Source organism: Microcaecilia unicolor, chromosome 3 (genome assembly GCF_901765095.1).
Source record: "Microcaecilia unicolor chromosome 3, aMicUni1.1, whole genome shotgun sequence".
Taxonomy (NCBI): Eukaryota; Metazoa; Chordata; class Amphibia; order Gymnophiona; family Siphonopidae; genus Microcaecilia; species Microcaecilia unicolor.
This window is the reverse complement of record NC_044033.1, coordinates 108,458,854-108,486,817: the sequence shown is the minus strand read 5'-3', so window position 1 is coordinate 108,486,817 and position 27,964 is coordinate 108,458,854. Positions and strand designations below refer to the sequence as shown.

The window sequence follows — 27,964 nt, the reverse complement described above, 5'->3', positions numbered from 1 at the left end:
GAGAGAGTACATAAGTAATGCCACACTGGGAAAAGACCAAGGGTCCATCGAGCCCAGCATCCTGTCCATGACAGCGGCCAATCCAGGCCAAGGGCACCTGGCAAGCTTCCCAAACGTACAAACATTCTATACATGGTATTCCTGGAATTGTGGATTTTTCCCAAGTCCATTTAGTAGTGGTTTATGGACTTGTTCTTTAGGAAACCGTCTAACCCCTTTTTAAACTCTGCTAAGCTAACCTCCTTCACCACGTTCTCCGGCAACGAATTCCAGAGTTTAATTATGCGTTGGGTGAAGAAACATTTTCTCCGATTTGTTTTAAATTTACTACACTGTAGTTTCATCGCATGCCCCCTAGTCCTAGTATTTTTGGAAAGCGTGAACAGACGCTTCACATCCACCTGTTCCACTCCACTCATTATTTTATATACCTCTATCATGTCTCCCCTCAGCCGTCTCTTCTCCAAGCTGAAAAGCCCTAGCCTCCTTAGTCTTTCTTCATGGGGAAGTCGTCCCATCCCCGCTATCGTTTTAGTCGCCCTTCGCTGCACCTTTTCCAATTCTACTATATCTTTCTTGAGATGCGGCGACCAGAATTGAACAAAATACTCAAGGTTCGGTCGCACCATGGAGCGATACAACAGCATTATAACATCCTCACACCTGTTTTCCATACCTTTCCTAATAATACCCAACATTCTATTCGGTTTCCTAGCCGCAGCAGCACACTGAGCAGAAGGTTTCAGTGTATTATCAACGACGACACCCAGATCCCTTTCTTGGTCCGTAACTCCTAACGTGGAACCTTGCATGATGTAGCTATAATTCGGGTTCTTTTTTCCCACATGCATCACCTTGCACTTGCTCACATTAAACATCATTTGCCATTTAGCCGCCCAGTCTCCCAGTCTTGTAAGGTCCTCTTGTAATTTTTCACAATCCTGTCGCGATTTAACGACTTTGAATAACTTTGTTTACTCCTTCAAAGAATTGAAGTAAATTGGTCAGGCAAGATTTCCCCACACAAAAGCCGTGCTGACTTGGTCTCAGTAATCCATGTCCTAGGATGTGCTCTGTAATTTTGTTTTTGATAATAGCCTCTACCATTTTCCCCGGCACCGACGTCAGACTCACCGGTCTATAATTTCCTGGATCTCCCCTGGAACCTTTTTTAACCCTAGAACGCATATTGGGGGCCTTTTAGGCCCCCATGCTTACATTTTTGCTATTATCTGCAAAATTACTTTAGTTAGAATTTTGAAACTCAAGGTATTACTCAAGTATGTCATTGTTGATAATATCCAGTTGTTCATATAAGTTTTTTTCATAGGCATTATGGTGTAACAATGCTTGTTTGGTGAAAACTACATCTGTACGAATTGGGGGCCTTTTAGGCCCCCGCTGTTTTATCATGTTCTCAGAAGTGTTTGTGTCTCAAGTTACTTTATTTGTACTCAGTAATGCTGGTGGAGGGGCCAGGGTGTGGATAATAACATGTGAGGATGTCATGTGATTTTTGGAGGGAGTGATAAGGCCATGACATCACCTCAGGTCCTCTGAACACTGAGGACAGTATACACTGTGAGCTAATTGCTGAAGGACCTGTGATAAGATAAGCTGTTGAGAGGAAATCTGTTTCATTTTCTAACATCTAGTCAGCAATGGCACAGTCTTCCTCCAAGTGTCTGACTGACCAAGAGATTGAAGCGATTATGTTTCAAAGCGATGATGAAAGTGAACTATCTTTGTCTGATGAAGAATATCTGCCACCAGCTAATCAAACATCCTCATCCAGTGATTCTTCTGATGATGAAGAAGTGAATCTAGTGGATCCTCAAGAAGTGATAAGTAGAACATCCAAAACGAATGTTTTTTGGGACAGTAATCCTACATTAGTCGGACGTACTCCAATACACAATATTGTGAGACAGGCTCAAGGAGCTGTGGGAAGTCCCAGTTACTTTACCCCTAAAGATGTATTCTGTACTTATTTTTCTGACAATATTGCAGAAGAGGTCCTATTATGTTCAAACCTAGAAGGAAGACGTATCGCTTCAGCAAAAAATAAGTCCTGGAAAAATATCTCAAAAGAGGAACTTTATGCATATATTGGACTTTCCTGCTGGCAGGGAGTCAAAAATCGTATGATGTCCCAATACGAGAATTATTTCTGGACCCACTTTCTGATCCACACTATAAGGCGACAATGTCAGTGGGCAGATATGAGGAAATTAGAAGGATCATTCGCTTTGATGATAAGCGAACCTCGTGCACGAGGTTTGAAACAGACAAATTAGCCCCTATCAGTTATATCTGGAACATATTTATCAAAAATTGCACAAAACTTTACAATCCTAGTACTAATGTTACTGTAGATGAGCAACTTGTACCGTTCAGAGGACGCTGCAAATTCATACAATACATGCCCAGCAAGCCAGCCAAGTACGGTATAAAAATCTTCTGGATGTGTGATTCTGCAAATTATTATGGCATAAATGGCGTAATCTACTGTGGCAAAGAGGTTGGTGCACCAGTACAGAAGGATCTGGGGTCTGAAATAGTCAAAACTCTTGCTGTTCCAATATTCAATTCAGGTAGAAACATCACCATGGACAATTATTTCACCAATGTTGAACTAGGCAATTTTCTGCTTGCAAAAGCTATTACACTTGTTGGTACTATAAAGCAAAACAGACGAGAAATTCCAGCAGCACTCAAACACAATCGTCAGCGAGCACTTTATGAGAGTGTCTTTGGATTCAATAACAAAGCGACTTTGGTATCTTACAAGGCAAAGAAGGAGAAATCTGTAATTTTACTCAGTACCATGCATCACGATTGCAGTGTTGACAGCAATAACCAAAAATTGAAACCAGAAATCATCCTGCATTACAATGCAACAAAAGGAGGTGTATATAAAATGGATGAGATGGTGGGAGAATATTCGTGTAAGAGGCAAACAAAACGATGGCCTGTAGTACTATTTTCAAATATGCTTGATGTAGCAGCCCTAAATTCATTCATTATTTATACAGAAACTCATCCTGAATTTCATGCACAGAGGAAGGACAGGAGACGCTTATTCTTGAAGGACCTTTGTCATGAACTTGTAATACCTCACATGATAGAGCGAAGCGACTTGAAATGCTTGCCAAAGAAAACTAAAGAAGCATGAAACGGTGTGGCGTACAGTTTCAGATTACTCCAGAGCCAGGAGAAAGAAAACGAAAGCGTTGTTTCATGTGTCCAAGAAACATAGAGAGGAAAACTGAGCGATATTGTTCCACTTGTAAGGAAACTGTTTGCAAGAACACTCTTCTGAAAAAATAACATGTCAGAATTGTTTGGAAGACTAATATAATAGAAAAGAAAGTTAGAATAAAAATGTAGCTGCAGCTAGTTTGCTATAGATTTCTATGCATTTTTGTGTGTTTTCATGTCTTTGCGTGAAATTTGGGAAAAAAAAAGATTTTTTGGTGTTTTCTGTGAAAAATTATAATTAAAATGTTGTCCACTATTCATATTTTATTGAGCAATTTTGAAATAAACTTGTGAAAGTTATTTAAGTGTGTTTTTCTACATTATGTGCATGGGGGCCTAAAAGGCCCCCATGACGTTAATATGTATATTTTTAACGTCATGCGTTCTAGGGTTAAAAATCGGCGTTACATTGGCCACCCTCCAATCTTCTGTTGCCACGCTCGATTTTAAGGATAAATTGCAAATCACTAACAGTAGCTCCGCAAGCTCATTTTTCAGTTCTAGCAGTACTCTAGGATGAATACCATCCGGTCCAGGAGATTTGCTACTCTTCAGTTTGCTGAACTGCCCCATTACGTCCTCCAGGTTTACCGTGAAGTCAGTAAGTTTCTCTGACTCGTCCGCATGAATACCATTTCTGACACTATCCCACCCAAATCTTCCTCGGTGAAGACTGAAGCAAAGAATACATTCATTCAATCTCTCCGCTATGTCTTTATCTTCCTTGATCGCCCCTTTTATCCCTCTGTCATCCAGCGGCCCAACCAATTCTTTTGCCGGCTTCCTGCTTTTAATATACTGAAAAAAATTTTTGCTATGTTTTTTTGCCTCTAATGCTGCTTTTTTCGTAATCCCTCTTGGCCTTCTTTATCTGCGCCTTGCATTTACTTTGACACTCCTTATGCTGCTTCTTGTTATTTTCAGACGGTTCCTTCTTCCATTTTCTGAAGGCGTTTCTTTAAGCCCTAATAGCTTCCTTCACCTCACTTTTCAACCACGCCAGCTGTCTTTTGGACTTCCGTCTTTCTTTTCTAATTCGCGGAATATGTTTGGCCTTGGCCTCCAGGATGGTATTTTTGAACAGCGTCCATGCCTGTTGTACAGTTTTTACCCTCTCAGTTGCCCCCCTAAGTTTTTTTTAACCGTTCTTCTCATTTTATCATAGTCTCCTTTTTTAAAGTTAAGCGCTAACGTATTTGACTTCCTGTATATAGTTACTTCAAGGTTGAAATCAAAACTGATCATATTATGATTACTGTTATCAAGCGGCAAATTCCCTCACCAGATCATGCGCTCCACTAAGGACCAAGTCTAGAATTTTTCTTTCTCTCGTCGGCTCCTGCACCAGCTGCTCCATAAAGCTGTCCTTGATTTCATCAAGGAATTGTACCTCTCTAGCATGTCCCAATGTTACATTTACCCAGTCTATATTTGGATGATTGAAGTCACCCATTATTATCACATTGCCCATTTTGTTTGCGTCTCTGATTTCTTTTATCATTTCTGCATCTACCTGCTCATCCTGGTGAGGCGGACGGTAGTACACTCCTATCACTGTCCTTTTCCCTTTTATACATGGAATTTCAACCCACAATGATTCAAAGGTGTGATTTGTGTCCTGCTGAATTTGTAATCTATCTGTGTCAAGGCTCTCGTTAATATACAATGCTACCCCTCCACCAGCCTGGTCCACCCTATCACTACGATATACTTTGTACCCCGGTATGACAATGTCCCACTGGTTATCCTCCTTCCACCAGGTCTCAGTAATGCCTATTATATCCAATTTTTCATTTAGTGCTATATACTCCAACTGTCCCATCTTATTTCTTAGACTCCTAGCATTTGCATATAGACATTTCAGAGTATGTTTGTTGTTCCTATTTGCATGATGCTTAGTACTTGACACTAATGATTTGCCATCTTTTGTCTGATCTTTGGTTGTATTTAAGGGCACCTGGCCTACCACAGTCTGTTGTGCAACCTCACTATCCAGAAACCCTATCTTCCCTGTTTGTGAGGTATCCTTGCAAGATACCTTATCCCGAACCATGCGCTTTTGAGCGACTGTCGGCCTTCCCCCCATTTCTAGTTTAAAAGCTACTCTATCTTCTTTTTAAATGCCGATGCCAGCAGCCTGGTCCCACCCTGGTTAAGGTGGAGCCCATCCTTTCGGAATAGGCTCCCCTTCCCCCAGAATGTTGCCCAGTTCCTAACAAATCTAAAAAGCTCCTCCCTGCACCATCGTCTCATCCACGCATTGAGACTCTGGAGCTCTGCCTGTCTCTTTGGCCCTGTGCGTGGAACAGGTAGCATTTCAGAAAATGCTACCCTAGAGGATCTGGATTTGAGCTTTCTACCTAAGAGCCTAAATTTGGCTTCCAGAACCTCTCTCCCACATTTTCCTACGTCATTGGTACCCACATGTACCAAGACAGCCGACTCCTCCCCAGCACTAACTAAAATCCTATCTAGGTGACGCATGAGGTCCGCCACCTTTGCACCAGGCAGGCAAGTCACCAGGTGATCCTCACGTCCACCAGCCACCCAGCTATCTATATGCCTAATGATCGAATCACCAACTACAACGGCTGTACTAACCCTTCCCTCCCGGGCAGCACTTGGAGACATATCCTCGGTGCGAGAGGATAGTACATCCCCTGGTGGGCAGGTCCTGGCTACAGGAGTACTTCCTACTTCACCAGGGTGATGCTCTCCTTCTAGGAGACCTCCCTCCTCCAAGGTAGCACAAGGGCTACCAGACTGGAGGTGGGACTTGTCTCCTCTATGTACCTCTCTGTCTCCCTCAGCTCCACCAAGTCTGCTACTCTAGCCTCAAGAGAACGGACACATTCTCTTAGAGCTAGGAGCTCTTTGCATCGGGCACACACATATGACATCTCACTAACTGGGAGATAATCATACATGCAACACTCAACGCAAAAGACTGGATAGCACCCCTCTCGCTGCTGGACTGCTGACTCCATCTTAGTGTTTTTGAGTTTTTCAATAATTTAAAACTTGGTACAGTATTAAGGATATTAGCCTATTATAAAAGTGTCTTTTAGTTTATATAGTATATTGTATGATTTATTTAGTGTTTCCTTCTTAGATGGTAATGAAATGTATTTAAAACTCTGTAAGAGAACTCCCTGCTTGTTACCCTAATTACAATAACTGACTATAATTGAACAGTTGTCCTAGGGGTGGATGGGGATCCTGTAGTGCTTGTTAGATTCTATCTGTTAATGCTGTGGTACAAAGCTTTTAAAACTAAGTGGAAAAGACTATGGTGATTAGTTGTTAAAATTTGCTTTTTATATTTTTATTTTGCCTAACACTAACCTACAGTTCCTTCTTTAAACCCCAATCTTTAAGTTCCCAAAGCCAGCTCTTTCTCCCTTCCTCCACATTTCTTGCCAGTAAAATGTCATTTGAAAAAAAGAATCATGGCACGGCCAGGGCCGTGCCTAGGGTCTCTGGTGCCCCCCTGCAGACTATCGGTTGCCCCCCCCCCCCCCCCCCCCCCCCCGTCCAGCAGAGCAGGAACAGAAGGGAGCAGGCAAGTAAGCCGGACCTCAGGAAAAAATAGCACTGTATGTATCCCTCATTGATAAGTCTCTGACTCTAAAGTTTAGCAATTTCATTAAAGCAAAATGTATTTTCACATATCACATCCTATCCAAGGAGAATGTTTTATATATGTCACCCGTCTGTGGTAAAACTTCACACAGTATCAAAATACCTCTAATATGTAGTCGTGCCAGCCGAGGAAACTAACTGTGCTCAGCTCACAAGAGACAGAGTAAACATAAAATAAAACTTCATACTTAAAAGATAATATCGGATGAATGCATGAAGGTGAATATGAATTCCTGTGAATGGAATCAATTTGATTTACAATAAATCCAGATACTACTCCCTCATATATATAACAAAAAATTATTTAAGTGGAATGGAATTATTTGACTGTACTGGTAAACAGGAAGAAATACTCTATTGCATTCTAATCTCCTTTGCACCAAAGGATATAATTCAGATCAAACATTTATCTCTGATCAACTATCTCAGATCAAATATTTATTTCAGATCAAATATTAAGGTTTCCTTGCTTACAGTCACTTAAATCTACCTAGCCTTTATATAGCTTATAGGATTTAAACACTCTTAAACTGAAATTCACCCTTTTCTATTCTTCATAAACTTCAAGTAATCCTGAAATATTCAGATCCTTTTCTCACTAGAGAAACTTCAATCGCCACCAATCTCTTTTCACTTATATTTTCTCATTTACCACAATCAGGCACTCTTTTATAACTTCAGTCAACAAACACAGGAAGTCACAGCTGGATGTCTCTCTTGGCAAAGGACAGCTCTCACTCTGTTCACTTCCCGGGCAGATTTCTTAACAGAAGCTGATCATCCAATCAGAGAGCTCTATTTGAATGCAGATTAACATACAGACACTCATGGGAATGTTTAGTGAAAAACACCGGACTAATTTGCATATGATTTAAACAAATCTGAGCATATGACAACCAAGTACAGACTCCCAGCACCTGAATTCTGCAATTAGATTTAAGGCAAATACTTTTAAAACTTATTTTTAGCACTTTTAAAATTTCAGGTTCTCTTTAATTTGAATACTGTTTCAAGCTCTGAAATTCACCCTGACTGAGGAGCTAGCCCCAAACTGAAGCATAAAAGGCAATCTGGTTGTATTTTCATGTAACTTGAAGAGCGTGCCTGCCTCAATTAATACTGCTCCTTTGCATGAAAAGGGGAGGGCAGCAGAGATAGGAGAATCACAAGTTCAGGTGAAAGATTTTGCAAGTGAGCAGACAGACGCGGGGCGCCCTTACTGTATCAGCACGGCCCTGGGCACAGCTTTCATACATGCAAAGAAGATGGTGTACTTCTTTTTTTTTTTTGTGCTCCATCTTCCCTGCCTTGTTTCTCCCCTTCTGCTACTTGTGACAATGAAGAACCAACAGCTCCAGACCTCGTGTTAAACTTCCACGGTAAAGGTAGGGGCTGCTTTTGTGCATGGGGTCGGAAACGGCTGTGTATCGCCTTGCATGCACATTATAATAGTAATTAGCTCATTATAATAGCTTTGCATTCCATTTTCATTAGCTGCTACCATGGCAGGAAAATGACTCGGAGAACTCTTTTGTGCATGTCTCATTTTACTATTTGCTCACTAAACCAGCTAGAACTAGTTTACAAACCATGTTGCTGGCTCTTTAGGTTTAATGCATCTGGCTCCTAATCCCCTTCCATCTGCCCTGCCCTCTGGGAGTCTTAAGGAGAGAGCCCTGAGTCTGCAAGTTCAACTGGACAGGATTCCAAGATCTGAACTGGCACAACGTGATCCAGTTGTTTAGAGACAGTTGTTATTTGCACTTACATCACCATATTTCTATGGTAATTTTACATACCTGAGACAATGTCGACAATTCACTCTTGGTACAATTTTCAGGTGCAGAATCTGACTTTCTGCAGGCTGTTTGAGCAATCTGAGCAGTGAGAGCATATCTCACTCCTGCTACAATCTGCAAAATCAGGGAACTTGTTATAAAGGAGGCAAAATGTATTATGTTAGCCAGTTGAAGCTTTCTATAATACACAACTTTTCTTATACCTAACACACTTGGTATGTACATCTCATGTTTCAGGCAAAGAAAGGAACAATAAAAGCCAGAGACTAAGATATTCAAAAGGGTTTAAGTGGGCAGGAGAGGCTTCTGTCAGCCTAAAGTCTTATCACCAGGCTACTTCTGAAAGAGGCTAACACTTGCAGTCAGGAGCTGCCCCCTCCTTCTATCCCCTTAACTGACAAACCCTTCACCCTGACCCCACCAAATGACAACACCCTGTCCTGAACAGCCCTTCAACGACAACCCCACTGGACCAATAGAAGCCTTTCAGGGGCGGGGTTGACGTAAGGGATGAAATAGGGGGCGGGGCTAGTGATGTGGGAGGCGGGGCTATTGACGTGGGATGCGGGGTTAGTGACGCAGGGGCGGGGTTATGTGATGTGGGGGCGGGGTTAGTGACGCGGGGGCGGGGTTCGGTGACGCGGAAGACGGGGATTGGCTACGGGCGTTTTTTGGGCGGGTTTACGGCTTTTTCAGGCTGGGAAAATTTTTCCCAGCTGGCAACCCTGTTTAGGTCCCTCCAGATCTACCTGCTAACTCCCTGGGGGTCTAGTGGGTTCAGGGCAAGAGTGTAAGAAATATTGAAATATATGGCATTTTCATATAATAGTCCCTAGCTAAGGTGTCTTTAAAAGAAAGCATTTTACTGTATCTTAGCTGTTTGAATCATTGCACAAAGGAATCTGTACTAAGCAGGAGAAGGGGGAGGAAAAGGGGGGTGAGAAGTCCACACATACCGCAGGCAGACAAGCTTACCAGTTCAAGGTCACACTAGGCCTGAGATAACAGTGAAACAAAGAAAGCAAAATGGAGGGGGAAATTAGGGGGAAGAGAGTGAAAAGTTCAGAGCTGCTGTTATACAGAACTCTAGCAGACAGGCAGGGAACCATTGGCCAATGAGAAAATATATTTCTAGCTGTCCAAACTTCTTGGAGACCAGCTCTGAATTCAGCTGGTCTCCAAGAAGTTTGGACAGATAGAAATTCATACCCCAACAATTATGCTTAAGTTGAGTGGTTCCTGACGAAGCCCTGAAGTGGGCGAAACGATCTGGGCCCCGTTGAAAGTCACCAGTTGGAGTGTGGGATATTAAGCCAGCAATGAGACAGCTAAAGTAGGTATGTCTGAGTGAGTGCCTAATGCCCGAGTTGTGGTTTCATTGTGAATCAATTCTATTGACAAGATATGGGGAAATATACCCCATGAAAGAGATAAGATCACAGGCACATAAATCTTATATAGATATCAGTGTCTTGATGGTCAGACCTTGGCAGTGACCTTGGTTTCTGAGGGTATTTCCTGTTTGTCATTTATTGTTGTACATTCATCACACATGACCCTTTGAGATTGGGTTTGGCTGTTTTTCAGTTTTGTAATACAGGAGCAATCCCCATACACTCCTGCCTGGCAGATCCTATCATCAAAGCTCCCTAGTCTCTCAATACTACCGTTAAGGCAGGTTTCAGCACATTTTCACTGAATCTAGGAGCCAGCCCAAAAGCTTAGAAGTGATAACAGTGATCATAATATGATCAGTTTTGATATCGACCTTGAAGTAACTGTACACAGAAAGTCAAATATGTTAGCATTTAACTTTGAAAAAGGAGACTATGATAAAATGAGAAGAACGGTAAAAAAAAAACTTAGGGAGGCAACTGAGAGAGTAAAAACTGTACAACAGGCGTGGACGCTGTTCAAAAATACCATCCTGGAGGCCCAGGCCATACATATTCCGCGAATTAGAAAAGAAAGACGGAAGTCCAAAAGACAGCCGGCCTGGTTGAAAAGTGAGGTGAAGGAAGCTATTAGGGCTAAAAGAAACGCCTTCAGAAAATGGAAGAAGGAACCGTCTGAAAATAACAAGAAGCAGCATAAGGAGTGTCAAAGCAAATTCAAGGCGCAGATAAAGAAGGCCAAGAGGGATTACGAAAAAAAGATAGCATTTGAGGCAAAAAAACATAGTAAAAATTTTTTTCAGTATATTAAAAGCAGGAAGCCGGCAAAAGAATCGGTTGGGCCGCTGGATGACCGAGGGGTAAAAGAGGCGATCAAGGAAGACAAAGACGTAGCGGAGAGACTGAATGAATTATTTGCTTCGGTCTTCACCGAGGAAGATTTGGGTGGGATACCGGTATCGGAAATGGTATTTCAAGCGGACGAGTCGGAGAAACTTACTGACTTCACGGTAAACCTGGAGGACGTAATGGGGCAGTTCAGCAAACTGAAGAGTAGCAAATCTCCTGGACCGGATGGTATTCATCCTAGAGTACTGCTAGAACTGAAAAATGAGCTTGTGAAGCTACTGCTAGTGATATGCAACTTATCCTTAAAATCGAGCGTGGTACCGGAAGATTGGAGGGTGGCCAATGTAACGCCGATTTTTAAAAAAAGCTCCAGGGGAGATCCGGGAAATTATAGACCGGTGAGTCTGACGTCAGTGCCGGGGAAAATGGTAGAGGCTATTATTAAAACAAAATTACAGAGCACATCCGAGGACATGGATTACTGAGACCAAGTCAGCACGGCTTTTGTGTGGGGAAATCTTGCCTGACCAATTTACTTCAATTCTTTGAAGGAGTAAACAAACATGTGGACAAAGGGGAACCGGTTGATATTGTGTATCTGGATTTTCAAAAGGCGTTTGACAAGGTACCTCATGAAAGGCTACAGAGGAAATTGGAGGGTCATGGGATAGGAGGAAATGTCCTATTGTGGATTAAAAACTGGTTGAAGGATAGGAAACAGAGAGTGGGGTTAAATGGGCAGTATTCACAATGGAGAAGGGTAGTTAGTGGGGTTCCTCAGGGGTCTGTGCTAGGACCGCTGCTTTTTAATATATTTATAAATGATTTAGAGATGGGAGTAACTAGCGAGGTAATTAAATTTGCTGATGACACAAAGTTATTCAAAGTTGTCAAATCGCGACAGGATTGTGAAAAATTACAAGAGGACCTTACAAGACTGGGAGACTGGGCGGCTAAATGGCAAATGATGTTTAATGTGAGCAAGTGCAAGGTGATGTATGTGGGAAAAAAGAACCCGAATTATAGCTACGTCATGCAAGGTTCCACGTTAGGAGTTACGGACCAAGAAAGGGATCTGGGTGTCGTCGTTGATAATACACTGAAACCTTCTGCTCAGTGTGCTGCTGCGGCTAGGAAACCGAATAAAATGTTGGGTATTATTAGGAAAGGTATGGAAAATAGGTGTGAGGATGTTATAATGTCGTTGTATCGCTCCATGGTGCGACCGCACCTTGAGTATTGTGTTCAATTCTGGTCGCCGCATCTCAAGAAAGATATAGTAGAATTGGAAAAGGTGCAGCGAAGGGCAACTAAAATGATAGCGGGGATGGGACGACTTCCCTATGAAGAAAGATTAAGGAGGCTAGGGCTATTCAGCTTGGAGAAGAGACGGCTGAGGGGAGACATGATAGAGGTACATAAAATAATGAGTGGAGTGGAACAGGTGGATGTGAAGCGTCTGTTCACGCTTTCCAAAAATACTAGGACTAGGGGGCATGCGATGAAACTACAGTGTAGTAAATTTAAAACAAATCGGAGAAAATATTTCTTCACCCAATGTATAATTAAACTCTGGAATTCGTTGCCGGAGAAAGTGGTGAAGGCGGTTAGCTTAGCAGAGTTTTAAAAGGGGTTGGACGGTTTCCTAAAGGACAAGTCCATAAACCGCTACTAAATGGACTTGGGAAAAATCCACAATTCCAGGAATACCATGTATAGAATGTTTGTACGTTTGAGAAGATTGCCAGGTGCATTGGCCGCTGTCGAGGACAGGATGCTGGGCTCGATGGACCCTTGGTCTTTTCCCAGTATGGCATTACTTATGTACTTATGTAAGTCAGTGGCTGAGGCTTCCTCCACCCCACATCCAACATTGTCCCTACTGAACTTTGAGTAAGGGGAGGTGGGAATCTCCTTCAGGATCAGCAGCAGCTCTTTTTAGAAATTAATTTACTAAGGATCATTTCCAGTTTTGGGTGTATAGGCAAAGAACGTTTAGTAAATCAATTTCTTAAGATACCACTACACATCATTGCCAGAAAGCCAGCAGTCTCCCTTCCTGAAACATAGTGTCAACTGTGTGACATCACCTACTTGATAGGTGAAGCAAAGAGGCAATTGCTTTGTTTCATGTATCACCATAACCCTGGGTCTTCTCCAATATGCAGGACCGCCGAGAGACTGGGCCGGGCTCGGGGCAAGGCCGCCCCCCTCCGTCCGCCACCAGGCTGGGCCTCCTGCATTGAAATCACAGCACCTCACCTCTATGTGAAAGCGCAGCAGGCAGCAGCAGATCACCTCCCTTCGGGCCTTCCCTCCCTTTGTCCTGCCCTCGTGGAAGTTACGTCAGGCGAGGGCGGGCACAGGGAAGGAAGGAGGCCCGAAGGGAGGCGATCTGCCGCTGCCTGCTGTGCTTTCACACGGCGGTGAGGCTCTGTGATTTCAATGCTGGCCCGGTGGTGGACGGTCAACGACGGAGCCGCGGGTGGGTGGGACTGCAGCGCCGGGCCCCCCTTGGAGGCCCAGGCCTGCCCCCCTCTCAGCGGCTCTGCCAATATGTCCTCTCATTCTCTTCCTCCAGGCTTCACCCAGTTTTTCTCTCTTTCTCTGACATTACCACTACATCATCCTTTACCCGGTCTCTCTCATCCTATCCCCCACCTTTCACCCAATCTCTCTCTCTCTCATATGCCCCTCCCCCAATCTAGTTCCTCACACCCAAAGTGTTCTGCCCCCCATTTGCATAAAGAGAGGTAATATTAGACTACAGGTGTGGAAAAAATTCTACCTTAGAAATATATTTTAATAGTAGGTTAGAATTTAGTCAGTATGACCAGTTTCTGAATGTGTATTACTTCACTATTTAACTATGAAAAGCGGAGTAAGATGTTAGGTGATCCAGAGACCTTTAGGAATGGAAAAGCATTGTATGTCATTTGTATCTTTACTTGGGGAGCAATTTATGATTCCAATATATAATGTGTAATCTAATAGTCAAGGGGTGAAGGAGTCTATCACAGAGGCTATAAATTATGTGTGTATATAGTCATTAGTAAACTAACCTATGCTCCAGTAATGATGAATCTTTCTTTTTATGTATTCCTTTGATCCTTTTGTGTTCAAGATGCCAAATGCTCTATATAAGGAACTGGCCTCTGTCCAGAATTTAGATATCTTGTCTGCCATTAAGACTTGTATGTTATGTTCTCATATATCAATATATCATTAAACAGTTGTTAAATTGAGCACAGGCTAGTGTTTTTTATTGGTAGTTCTACAATAGTTGTGGAGAATGTGGGCAGTTTAACTCCCTCTGAGCCACACAGGATGGGCCTTTCCCTGGCGCCAACAAAAGGAGGTAGGAGGACCTCAGTTATTAAAAAAAAAAAAATCCTGTAAGAAATGGGACCACATCCGTCCATGTGTGGAGAGTTCAGGGACACAACAGATTTCCCAGATAACATAAAACAGTCTGTGCTCAGAATTATCTACAGACAGTGTCTCGTTTGTTTGTTTTTATGTCACCAGTGTGGCTGTTGCTGTTAAATGTTCTATGTGGACGTGTCACTGTGGTCTGGCACTCTCACTAACTTTTCCACCTGTCAGAACTCATTCTACCTTTCTCTCTCCAGCCCCCCTAACTCCCCCAGCAAAAGGTCCCTGGTGACCAACCAACCCCCCCCCCCCCCAGCGACAGGGGGGCTGGAGGTCTGCTGGACCTCCGGTCCCCCCCCCCCCCCCAGATGATCCCCCTCCCCCGGGGTTAGGGAGGGCTGGAGAGTGACAGGGGCGGCCGCAAAGGGCCTCTCGCTCCCAGGGGCACCGCAGCATTGGTGGTCAGAACCGTCGTCTTCCCTCGCAACCTTGGAATGCCCTGCCCCCGCAATGATTCCCAGCCCCTTTACCTAGTTGGTGCACTGGCAACCAGCAGACAGTCACTGTTTTTTCGCGTGGATGAGCCTGAGCTACAGTGCAGCTGCTGTGATTGGTCAGGGATCCTGTCTGCTGTTCTTAATTGGCTGGGGTGACGACGAAGCAGCAGTCTTTCGTCATCACCCCAGCCAATTAGAAGAGCCCTTTTAGGCGCCAGACAGGTTTCCTGATCAATCACAGCTGCACTTCTGGCTCAGCCATGTGAAAAAAACTGTGTGAGAGAGAGAAGTGCAGCCTGCAGGAACCTGTTGACCTGGAAGGAACTGATCAGCACTCAGCCTCAGGTGCTCTCAGCAGGTTAGGCTGGCAGGATGCTTCCTTTCCTCCTGTGATCCTGATACAGTTGCAGCCTACCCTCAGCCAGCTGCTCCCAGGCCGCTTCCACTGCATGGGCACAGACGGACAGCTAATGTTGAGCTAAGGGTGATGCATAAGAATTCCCTTCCCCCTCTACTGCAATAAGGCTTTTCTTTAATCTTTTGCTTTGGTTGGTACAGCTCTGGTATTAGAAACTCCTCTTCATACTTTTTTATCTAAATGTACAATTTTGATAGGGAATTTATGCACTTCCTGCTTCCCTTCCCTAGCACAAGGGTTACCAGTTTGCTCAGTGCTCAAAACACAATTAAATACAGAACACTAGCCAAATTGCTAGCTAGTGAACTCTTTGTCAGTACTAAGTGAAAGGAGACAAACAGCTACATGGATTTTGTTGGATTCTTTTCTTCTCGTGCTGGTGTTTGTGAAATTTAGGATAACAGATATGTAACACTATCTCCATATTAATGTGAAAAGGTGTAACCACCTTTGGTAGAAATTTAGGGGGTTATGTATACTTGTACATTCCTTGAATGAACCCGACCATCATTTCAATTCCCTTATTGGTCCGAATGGTGCTGCACTTGTAATTCAGGAATGCAGGGGCGGACTGACCATCCGGGCAACCTGGTAGTGCCTGAGGGCCCAGAGGGGGCCCAGAGGCTCTGCTCAGATGCCCACCGCTCTCCCCACTCCCACCCAATAATCCCCTGCTGCAGCTGATATTTCAGCAGTGGCAGCAAAAAAAGGAAAATATTGCGGGGCCACACTGTTCCTGCTCATGGCTGCCAGTCCTCTCTTCCTCTGACATAATTTCCTGTTCCGGGACAGAGCAGGTCAGCCACGAGTGGAAGCAGTGCAGCCCCATGATCTATTTCACTGTTGCCGCCATTGCTGAATAGATTGTAAAGTTCCGCTGAGTTAGATTCAAACACACAAAAAAGAGAATTTTTAAAATTGTAATTGTGTTTCTCAGAGACAGAGAGAGACAGTGCATGTGCGTTTCTCAAAGAAGAGAGTCAGAAAGAAAGGAAACGTGTGTGTGTTCCTCAGAGATACAGAGAGTGTGAATGTGAGTGTCTGTGTGTTTCTCATAGACAATTAGATATTTAATGTGTGTTTTTTAGAGACAGTGAGTTTGTGTGTGAGGGTCAGAGAAAGTGAATGTGTATTCTTCTCTGAGAAAATATTGAGAAATTCTTTACGGGAATGAAGATATGTATGTTTCCTGATATTTCCAAGGAGACTCAGAAGTACAGAAAGCAAATTTTGCTTCTGTGTCCTGGGGTGAGCTAACTGACTGCAAAGTTCTACTTAAAATTCCCCTGTAAATGTATTGTGATTTTGTCTTCAGTGAAATATGTTTTTTTGAGAACCTATGCATTTCACATCATTTTTTGTTACTAGGGGATCTCCAGTGTTGCCTCTCTGGATTGGTGTGGTACAGTAAAAGGGGAATTTGAAAGTACTCTGCTGCCCACATACCTGGATTTTATCTTACTTAATTAATATTTTTCCTTTAGTCTCCTCTATGTAATGAGAATTGGTTGTTTCCATTGCTTAATACTAGGTTTCCTATGATAGCATTCTGCTTATTTGAATCAGTTTTTCTGTACAAGATTGCTCGATTTGTCTTTATTTGAAATTTTATAAATTAAAAAAAAAAACCTTGTCAATGGGGGTGCGTCTGGACAAGGGGGTGGAGCTAGGCAAATGGGCAGGACTAGGGGGCCCCACTGAACTGGTCTGCACAGAGCCCCGCAGTTGCTAAGACCAGCCCTGCATGAGAGAATAGGTAAATTTAATTGAGATTTCTGATCATAATACCTTTGCAAAGGGTGTGTGAGTGTGACTTATTAGCACATGTCACATGTCAAGGCATTCTTTATGCTGTTTAAGCAGCTAAACTACCTTAGTGTAAGGTATATGCTGTTCCCAGACTTTTTGTCTAGATTGGTGTAAATAATGATTGCCACACTGACTGATAATAGAGGACATTTGGAAAAAAAAAATATATATATATTTGTGTTGTGTGGTATAGGTTTTAATTGAGGGTTTTTGAGAATGTTCTTCCTTCATTCCTTTTGTTTTATGAAATTGTATGTCTAGAAGGGATTTTTGTCCAACTATAAAGGTAAATTGTATAATAGTGTTTATATTTGAATGTGTTTTCCCTTTCCCATGCATTGTAGGATGGATTGCGGGGATTCTCGTCTAACCTATTCATAGTTTCAAAGATAATTACCAAAGGAGAAGTAGCAATAAATTGATATTCTTAAGGCAAGTGTATAATTTTATAAGGTGCTAAATTAATTTGAAAAGAAAATAGCGCCCATATTTTAAATGTTTTGAATTGTTGAAAATAGGATGCGGATGTGATTTTATTTGTCCTTAATTTGTTTTTCCATAAATGAAGCCTGCCTATCTAATGATTTTAAGCAGAGGCTTGCTTGTAGCAAACCTCTTTACCCAGAAAACCACAATGATAAAGGTTTAAAGTTATGTTTTTAATTGTATGGAGTAAAATTGTGAAGAAGTTGGTAGAAATCTCCAAATCATTCTTGGGAAATTTTATGTAGAAGGAATTACCAAAAATTATTAAGACTGAAGGTTACAGAGATGTTCAAGCAAGTGAGAAGGTGTATTTGTAATGAGACATTGTATATTTGTTAGCTGCCAATGTGCAAGTTGTGTGAACTGTTTAACAGTAAATATTGTGAATAGTCACATGGCAGGGGTGACTGCTAGTATAATAAGCAGCGTATATAGTTCAGTCCCATAATATGATGTTACCAGAGCTAGCTGTTGATACTGAATTTCAGAGGTTGGCAAAGTTAATGGATCCATAAGTGGTCCATAACATGGCAAACCCCACCTGGATGCCCCGCAGTGTCCTCAAAAAGAGGACATGTCTGAGTAAAACCGGATATATGGTAACCGTAGGGTTTATAGAACTTTGCCTCTCACCCTTAAGAATAGTCCCTAAGACAACCTGAGCCAGCTTAAGAGTATTAGTCCCGCCCAGGAGGAAGTAAGTTGGGAGGTGGAGTGGAGCCTAGACCAGGAAGTATATAAGACAGGCCTGACTGAGGTTAAGAAGGCCCAGAAAGAAGAAGGAATTGAAACCCCAGTGTATGCCACCACCACTTATGGTTAAGAATTGTGACCTGGCTGAGGTAAGCTGCTTTTGCGTCTTGTTTGAGACTAACAAGCCTTGCTCTGAGGTCTGGCTGGAGCCAGAACCAATAGAGCACTACTGAGAAAGACTCGCAGGCTGTGTTTGGGACAGGGCCGCCCTACCAGCCACAGACTGTGTGCAGGCCTTGACAGCCTGAGGGCTGCTTTTTACTGCTTATTGAACTACAGAGGCGTTTTATCTTTTGTTCCTGGTCCTGTAACATAACAGGCCTCAGGAGTCTATTAAATAAGCACTTGTTATTTATATTCCTTTGTCCGGCTGTGTTATTGCGCAGAACCACCCTCAACCCTCACTCGGGGCATCACATGTGGTGGCAGTGGTGGAATCCTGAGCTTATCCTGTTTGAGGAAGTGGATCCATGACCTCTGGGGTGTTGGTCCTATAAACACCACTGTGCTAGGACATTGGTTAAAAGGGAGGGATGTATAGCTAGTGCTGGACAATCAAGTTTTTATTTTTGTTCTCCAGTGGACTCCATGGTCCCGGCCACTAAAGATACAGCAAAAACATGGAAATGTTACTCCATGCCTTGGTGGAGGGCCAGCAGCAACAGCAAGAGATCCTGTAAAAGCAGCAACAGCAACAATTTATGCAGGCACATTTCGAGCAATGGCAACAGCAAAAACCGATATAGCAGCAAGTGTTTTGCAGAAGCTGGTGTACAACTACAACAGAGCACTCAAGAACAAGCAGGAAGTGGTGTCTATCCACCCGGCCTGCAAGCAACCCGTCCGGTTTCAGTATTAAAGAAGATGGTGTCGGAAGACGACCCGGACTACTTCTTGATGAATTTCAAGAGAACTGCCCACTTTGGTGGTTGGCTAGAGGCATCGTGGACAGCTTATCTGGGGAATTTATTGACTGGTAGCAGCGAAACGGCATTCCAAGATTTTAATCCCACTGGGGTGGCCACTTATGTGGAGGTGAAAGCTGCCATTTTGGAAAGAGCAGGCTACACCCCAGAGGCCTATTGGAGTGGTTCAAGAAGGGGTCCATACAAGTGAACCATCCCCCCCCCCCCCCCCCAAGATTCTTCAACTGACACAAGGAGATCATCTGAAAATAGCTCCAACCAGAAGGAAAGAAAGGTTCTAAGATTGCAAGAATTGTCCTCCTGGAGCAGTTTCTTGAAAGGTTACCCCTGCCTATGAAGCAGTGGTAGGGCGGCACCCTAAGTTGACTCCCAAGAGTGCTTTAGAAGAAGCTGAAGCTTTCTAACAAGCACAGCCAGAATCAGAACTCTATAAAGAGAAGAAGCGGGCTGGAAGTCTGGGAGAAAAAGGGAGAAAACCATACTGGACAGCAAGGTGGATCAAAAATCACCTTCCAGCCAGGGGTCTCTAAAGAAGGGATCAGAGTGATGGAGGCCCACTTCCCTACAAACATACTGCACACTTTTACCTTGGTCACAGGATCCATACTCCTCTACCTGTTTCAGGTGTGGGGAAAGAGGTTACATAGCTAGATACTGTCAGGATATAACTGACCATGCTTTGGATGTGACTGTAGTAGCCACTCATGACTGCAATTTTGTGGAACCTTCCCATCCAGGTAACAGAAATTGTGTGCTACAAATGGAGCTGGAAGGATACCTGTACCAAGCACTAGTGGACTCCAGTAGTGTCAAGACCCTTGGTCGGAGAGAGAGATACTCAATCATCTGCAGTTGAATTCAGAGCAAACTGTGACCTTGGCATGTGTACATGGTGATCAGAGACAATATCTGATAACTCAGGTGTCTTTCAAAACTCCAGTAGGGCAAGCTCATCTGGAAGTTGCAGTCTTGCCTTGGCTACCTTACCCAGTTGTTTTGGGCAGGGATTTTCCCAATTTCAGGACCATCTGGGCCCAGCTTATTGGTGGCCCGAAGAAGGAGGAGGTGTTTTTTTTTCCTAAGACCTTCTCACTGGAGGACCCTGATTTGTATACAGAAAATCCAAAATTGCCCAAACCCTGCTGCCAGCGGTGGCTAGAGAAGCTGTGGTGCTCTCTGAATTTAAGAGCAGCCATAGATGAAGATTCAGAGCCCGGGGGAAGATGATGGGCCAGACAACCACAACTCCTTGAACAGCCTACCAGAATGTAGTAGTGAGAGAGCTGCTGGAAATTTCAAAAGGGCAGAGGATGCTTCCCTTACAGCAGCCCAAGCTATGGTTGTTTCAGTAAATGGGAGTCCCATGGGCAACCAGGACCCCTCTAAAGTAGCACTCCTGTATTTTGTAATAAAGAATAACTTGCTAGCTAAGGAAACCCTGGAGGGGAAAGAGGTAGAGCAACTGTCAATCCCTTAACCCTACCATAGGCAGATCAGGCAATTAGCTCAGTCACCAGTTAGGCGGTCACCTGGGGGGAGGAAAAGACTCAGGAGCGGATTTTGGCCTGGTTTTTCTGGCCAAGTGTATTCAAGCAAGTTGAGCTCTTTTGTCAATCCTGCCCAGCATTCTAGCTGAGTAGTCCTGCGAGGGTTCCACCTGCCCCTCTCGTGCCCATGCCCCTTATCAACACCCCGTTTGAGAGAATAGCGATGGACTTCATAGGACCCCTGGTACGCACCACCCGGGGTAACAAGTACATTTTGATCATCTTCTTTTATGCCACTCATTACCCAGAAGCCATTGCCTTGTGTAATGTGAAAATTACCATAGTTCCTAATGCTCTGTGGAAATTTTTCTCTCGGATGGGGATCCCAGCAGAAATATTGACTGACCAAGGTACTACCTTTATGTCCCGAGTCATGAAGCAAATGTGTGCCTTGCTAAAAGTGAAGACCTTGCAGACAGCAGTTTATCATCCACAGACAGACAGTCTGATGGAACACTTAAAGACTCTGAAACAGACAATGAAAAAGTTTGTGGCCGAAGAAATTCCCTACTCCCATATATACTGTTCGACAGGATTCTCTTCATTTGATCTGTTATATGGGAGGAGACCTAGGGGAATCCTGGATGTGGTTTGGGAGGCTTGGGAAGAGGAACCCAGTCTGGGAAGGAACTTGGCTGAATATGTGCTCACCATGCAGGAGAGACTAAAAAAAGTTGGTGAGGCCGTCAAGCTCAACCTGGAAAAGGCTCAAGCAGGTCAAACCTGAGCCTACAACCAGAAGGCGGTACAACTAACCTTCCAGTCGGGATAGAGTCCTAGTCCTTTTACCCTCCTCTGAGAGTAAATTGCTTTGCAAGTGGCAAGGTCCTTATGAAGTGGTGGTAAAGATTGGACCTGTCAATTATAAGGTGGCCCAACCTGACAAGAGAGACAAGGCAAAGATCTTCCATATTAATTTATTGAAGAACTGGGTCTCCATGACTGCAGTCAAGAGACGACTTTGGGCCAGAAGTCCTGACAGAATCTGGTCCTTGCCAGTTCCTTTTCATGACCAGCTCTCTGTCTTGCAGAAGGCTGACCTGGAGCAGTTGGTACACCAGAATGAAGATATATTCTCTGGAGTTCAGGCCGGACCCACCTTGCAACTCATGACATAATCACTGAACCAGGAGTGGTAGTCCAGCAATGTCCTTATCATACCCAGAAGCCCAGCAGCAGGCTATGGCAAAAGAGGTCGCTCAAATGCTAGAACTGGGTGTTATCGAAGAATCAACCAGTAATTGGTCATCTCCCATTATGCTGGTACCAAAGCCAAACGGGAGCATCTGGTTTTGTATTGATTTTCGAAGGTGAATATGTTCTCTAAATTAGAAGCCTATCCCATACCAAAGGTGGATGAACTCACTGAGCGGCTAGGAGGATCTCAATACATTTTGACTTTGGACCTAACCAAAGGATATTGTCAGGTACCTCTCACCCAGCTGCCAAGGAGAAGATAACCTTTTCAACGTCCCAGGGGTTGTTCCAGTTCACAGTGCTACTGTTTGGCCTTTATGGAGCTCCAGCTACCATTCAATGCCTTGTGGATCGCCTACTTAAACCCCATGGCAACTACGCAGCAGGGGCATAGCCATACCTGACATTTTTGGGGAGGGGGGACCCAGAGTTGGCATGGGGGGCACTAGGTATATAAGTGTGAGTAGTGTTTGGTAGAGTCCTAAATAATGCAGTAGAGTGTACTTAATAATGAATTTCTAAGTAAACAGTCTGTCCTGCATCAATATAAACAATATGCACGTTTATGGAAACCTTGGAAACACTGACATTTTTAAATGCATTATCCCATATTTGCCATTATAGTAGACTTGAGTCTGGTCAACTTCTCAACATACATCACAGTATCCTCGAAAAAAAAATTACTGCAGTGGCACATATCCCTCAACTTTGCTTTATAACAAATGTAAAATGTCTTATTAAACTGTATTAATAAAATAGGTCTTCTTGTCCCTTCCTCTGGTTCTACTGCTTTCTCTCTCTAGAATTCCTGACAGTGTTCCTTCCACCCCCTTCTCCCTTACATGAGGAATTGTGATATTGAATAAATAAGTATGTTTGTGTTCCTAGTCATTCACCCAAAGGTTATATAATCCTTTCAAGAAAGCCAGTTAATCTTTTAACTTACTAGTGGAACATAACCACAGAGGTATGGTATGGTCGCATTTTCAATATGGTAATAATAGAGCACAGCTAAGGAAAAATTTATTTTGAGTTAGTCTTCATGTGGCTTACACTTGCAAACAGGAACAGCAGGAATCAGGATCCAGAAGTGCCCCAGGCACCTAGGCGAAGCAAGGCAGACAGGCAGAGAATGTCCGGGTTCCGGCAGTAGGCAGGTTCAAAGCAATGGTCAGGTCAAGGAACAAGACTATAGCTGGAGCTTCAGTATCAAGGAGTACTGGCAACAGACTGAACAAGGGCTGAAGCTCCAGAAGCAAAAGAAAACACACACGGGAAAACCAGAAAGCTAAACACAAGAAGACTACTAAACTGTACACAAGCTAATAGGAAAGCTATGCCCAAGCAAACCAGTCATACACAAGAAACATACACTAAGCAAACACAGGAAAGCTGTACACAGGCTGACAATGCAAAGCTGTGCCCAAGCTAACTAGTCATACACTAGAAACACATACACAGAGCAATCCCAGGAGAGCTAGTAAAGCTGTACACAGGCTAACAAGCAAAGCTGTGCCCAAGCTAACAAGTCATACACTAGAAACACATACACAGAGCAATCAAAGGAGAACTAGTAGAGCTGTACACAGGCTAACAAGCAAAGCTGTGCCCAAGCTAACAAGTCATACACTAGAAACATACACAAAGCAAACTCAGGAGAAGTAGTAAAGCTGTACACAGGCTAACAAGCAAAGCTCTGCCCAAGCTAGCTAGTCATACACTGGAAACATACACAGAGAACTAGCAAAGCTGTACACAGACTAACAAGCAAAGCTGTGCCCAAGCTAGCTGGTCAAACATAGAAACTCACACAGAGCAAACAATGTAGCAGTGTACAGAGCACTCTACATACCAGGGCCCTTAGACGAAATGCAAAGGCAAGGGCTGCAGTCTCTAATTGATTAATAAAGCCCTTCAACACCAGAGGCACAGCTGCAGCAATCACCTTGCTTCCAAACAGAGGCTTGACACTCAGAGAAGTCAGCCCACAGGAAGGACAAGCGGGAGCCATCTTGGATACTGGCATAGAGGAGTCGGCAGCCATCTTGGAAGAGGCATAGCCCACACAGGTGAGGTCCAGTAAGGCAATCAGCACACAGAGCCAGAGAGAAACTAAGACAGAGACAGACACAGAGACAAGCAGAAGCCAGCACAGCCACTGACTCCCAGAAACAGGGTAAGTATGAGGGTGGTCACGGCCACAGATGTGACAGTACCCCCTCCTCAAGACCCCTCTCTCGGTCCCCCTGAGGAGTTCGGGTGTCCAGGAGTAACTATGGTGAAATCTCCTGATGGGTCTCAAAAGCCAGACATAGATCACTGGACTGGAAGTCACAAAGAAGTTCAAAACTGGCAGACAAAAGTAGAACTTGTGACCAGGAGGCTCCTTCAAATCACCACGGGGCAACCTCAGGAACGTGGATGCATCAAGAGGAACAAAATTCAAAAGGAACCCTTCCCTGAGGGAACCCACAATATCCTGGACCTCTTGGTAAATCCATGTCATGACAGAAACAAGGCTGGAGCCACTACCCCAGCTAACATCAGAAGCTGGGCTGGGGCCCGAAGTGGCATCCAACACGGAGCCGGGATTGGGACCCGGACTGGAATCAACCCCTTGACTGGAGCGGGAACTCTGAACAGGAGCTGTACCGGGACTGGGACCCGGACTGGTATCAGGATCTTGGCTGGAACAGGCACTCGAGGCGCCCTCTGCCTCCTGGCAGGGACGGAACTTTAACTGAGGCTTGGCAGAAAACACCCTTTGGACAGGGATCGGAGGCTCGATCTGAAGCGCCACTCGAACTGGCCTTCGGAGCTTGATTGGAGGTGCCCTCTGGACTGGAAGCGGAGGCTCCACCTGAACCACCCTGTGGACTGGCACCGGAGACTTGGTTAGAAGCCCCCCTCGAACTGGACCCAGTGGCTTGACTGGACGGGTCACTTGGACAAGAACTGGAGACTTGACCTGGAGTGCCACTCGCATAGGCCTTGGAGACTCCATCAGAAGCACCCCTCGGACTGGACTCAGAGGTTTCAAAGGGCATGCCATTTGAAAGAGGACTGGAGGCTCGGCCCGAAGCGCCACTTGAGCAGGAATCAGAGGCTCAATCAAAAGCTTCCCTCGGACTGGACTCATAGACTCAAGTGGAATCGTTACTTGAACTGGAAGCGGGGACTCGGTATGAAGCACCCCCTGGACTGGACTCAGGCGTCTTGGTGGCGGCACTAGCTGGACTGGAATCAGAGGCTTGGTCCGACGTCTCACTCGGCCTGACCTCAGAGACATGGTCAGGACCGTCCCTCGGGCTGACCTCAGAGGCTTAGCTGGAGGCTTCACCCGAACAGGCTTCAAAGGCTCCGCTTGAAACTCTCCTCGGACTGGACTCAGCATTGGTGGACTGGAATCCCGAACAGGAGCTAACCCACCATGGTACCGCCGGCTGCTCAGCTGAGGCGGCTGAAGCGGCTGAAGAGACCAGAGTGGAGGAAGTCCCCGGTGTCTTCTTTCGGCCTCAGCTTCCGGAGTATCCCGCAGAGCTGGCTCTTCCAGAAGTCTGAGGCGGTACTCACAGAGCAAGATAGCAGGATTCATATCAGAAACTGGGCTATGGCGGACCAGACGCCACCAGAGACGCTTTCTTTCAGCTGCTGCTTCAGGAGCATCCTTCAAAGCTGGATCCGACAGAAGTTCCTCTCGGTACTCCCGAAGCCTCATAAAAGGGTCCAAAAAAGAAACTGGGCTGGCATGGAGATCAAAGGCAAAATCAGAAACTGCACTCGGATTGTCCGTAGGGAACGAAGGTATGGGCAGGCAGCCCACCTGGACCGATGGTCTTGCCGGACTCATGGCCTTTGCATCCTGTCACGTTCTCGAGGACCTTGGCGTACTGTTAGGCTTCTTCCCCGGGAGCACTGGGTTTGTGAGTCCTTGGGCCACTACCGTGGAGCGGCAGTGGCAGGCAAGATCACCTTCAAGGTAGAGACGAGACAAGACTGACCGGAACCCCGGACTGGAGTCCTACACAGGAATACACAGGACTGGAACGCACCGGATGGGTGCGCACTGGAGTGGAGCCGCTGGACTGGAACACACTGGAGTGGACCTACTGGACTGGAACATACAAGAGTGAAACCCGCTGGACTGGAACACACTGGAGCGGAACCCGCTGGACTGGAACCCGCTGGACCGGAACACACTGGACCTAGGCTTCACCTACGCTTAGCCACCTTTCCCCGAGGGTTGAGCCCTCAGGTTTGGGCAGCCGGCAGGACTTACAGGAAAAATTGGAACTGGAACTTGCAAACAGGAACAGCAGGAATCAGGATCCAGAAGTGCCCCAGGCACCTAGGCGAAGCAAGGCAGACAGGCAGAGAATGTCCGGGTTCCGGCAGTAGGCAGGTTCAAAGCAATGGTCAGGTCAAGGAACAAGACTATAGCTGGAGCTTCAGTATCAAGGAGTACTGGCAACAGACTGAACAAGGGCTGAAGCTCCAGAAGCAAAAGAAAACACACACGGGAAAACCAGAAAGCTAAACACAAGAAGACTACTAAACTGTACACAAGCTAATAGGAAAGCTATGCCCAAGCAAACCAGTCATACACAAGAAACATACACTAAGCAAACACAGGAAAGCTGTACACAGGCTGACAATGCAAAGCTGTGCCCAAGCTAACTAGTCATACACTAGAAACACATACACAGAGCAATCCCAGGAGAGCTAGTAAAGCTGTACACAGGCTAACAAGCAAAGCTGTGCCCAAGCTAACAAGTCATACACTAGGAACATACACAGAGCAATCTCAGGAGAACTAGTAGAGCTGTACACAGGCTAACAAGCAAAGCTGTGCCCAAGCTAACAAGTCATACACTAGAAACATACACAGAGCAAACTCAGGAGAAGTAGTAAAGCTGTACACAGGCTAACAAGCAAAGCTCTGCCCAAGCTAGCTAGTCATACACTGGAAACATACACAGAGAACTAGCAAAGCTGTACACAGACTAACAAGCAAAGCTGTGCCCAAGCTAGCTGGTCAAACATAGAAACTCACACAGAGCAAACAATGTAGCAGTGTACAGAGCACTCTACATACCAGGGCCCTTAGACGAAATGCAAAGGCAAGGGCTGCAGTCTCTAATTGATTAATAAAGCCCTTCAACACCAGAGGCACAGCTGCAGCAATCACCTTGCTTCCAAACAGAGGCTTGACACTCAGAGAAGTCAGCCCACAGGAAGGACAAGCGGGAGCCATCTTGGATACTGGCATAGAGGAGTCGGCAGCCATCTTGGAAGAGGCATAGCCCACACAGGTGAGGTCCAGTAAGGCAATCAGCACACAGAGCCAGAGAGAAACTAAGACAGAGACAGACACAGAGACAAGCAGAAGCCAGCACAGCCACTGACTCCCAGAAACAGGGTAAGTATGAGGGTGGTCACGGCCACAGATGTGACAGTACCCCCTCCTCAAGACCCCTCTCTCGGTCCCCCTGAGGAGTTCGGGTGTCCAGGAGTAACTATGGTGAAATCTCCTGATGGGTCTCAAAAGCCAGACATAGATCACTGGACTGGAAGTCACAAAGAAGTTCAAAACTGGCAGACAAAAGTAGAACTTGTGACCAGGAGGCTCCTTCAAATCACCACGGGGCAACCTCAGGAACGTGGATGCATCAAGAGGAACAAAATTCAAAAGGAACCCTTCCCTGAGGGAACCCACAATATCCTGGACCTCTTGGTAAATCCATGTCATGACAGAAACAAGGCTGGAGCCACTACCCCAGCTAACATCAGAAGCTGGGCTGGGGCCCGAAGTGGCATCCAACACGGAGCCGGGATTGGGACCCGGACTGGAATCAACCCCTTGACTGGAGCGGGAACTCTGAACAGGAGCTGTACCGGGACTGGGACCCGGACTGGTATCAGGATCTTGGCTGGAACAGGCACTCGAGGCGCCCTCTGCCTCCTGGCAGGGACGGAACTTTAACTGAGGCTTGGCAGAAAACACCCTTTGG

General features: G+C 45.0%; 1 protein-coding gene across 1 annotated transcript in view; it reads right to left on the bottom strand.

The window, feature by feature from the left end:
- The window catches only part of LOC115464414 (cystatin-like), a 65,492-nt gene that overhangs the window by 16,170 nt on the left and 21,358 nt on the right, over positions 1 to 27,964 (bottom strand). Inside the window, exon 2 of the mRNA XM_030194796.1 lies at positions 8,703 to 8,816. Coding sequence (XP_030050656.1) covers positions 8,703 to 8,816 — 114 coding nt within the window. The remainder of the gene's footprint in view (positions 1 to 8,702; positions 8,817 to 27,964) is intronic.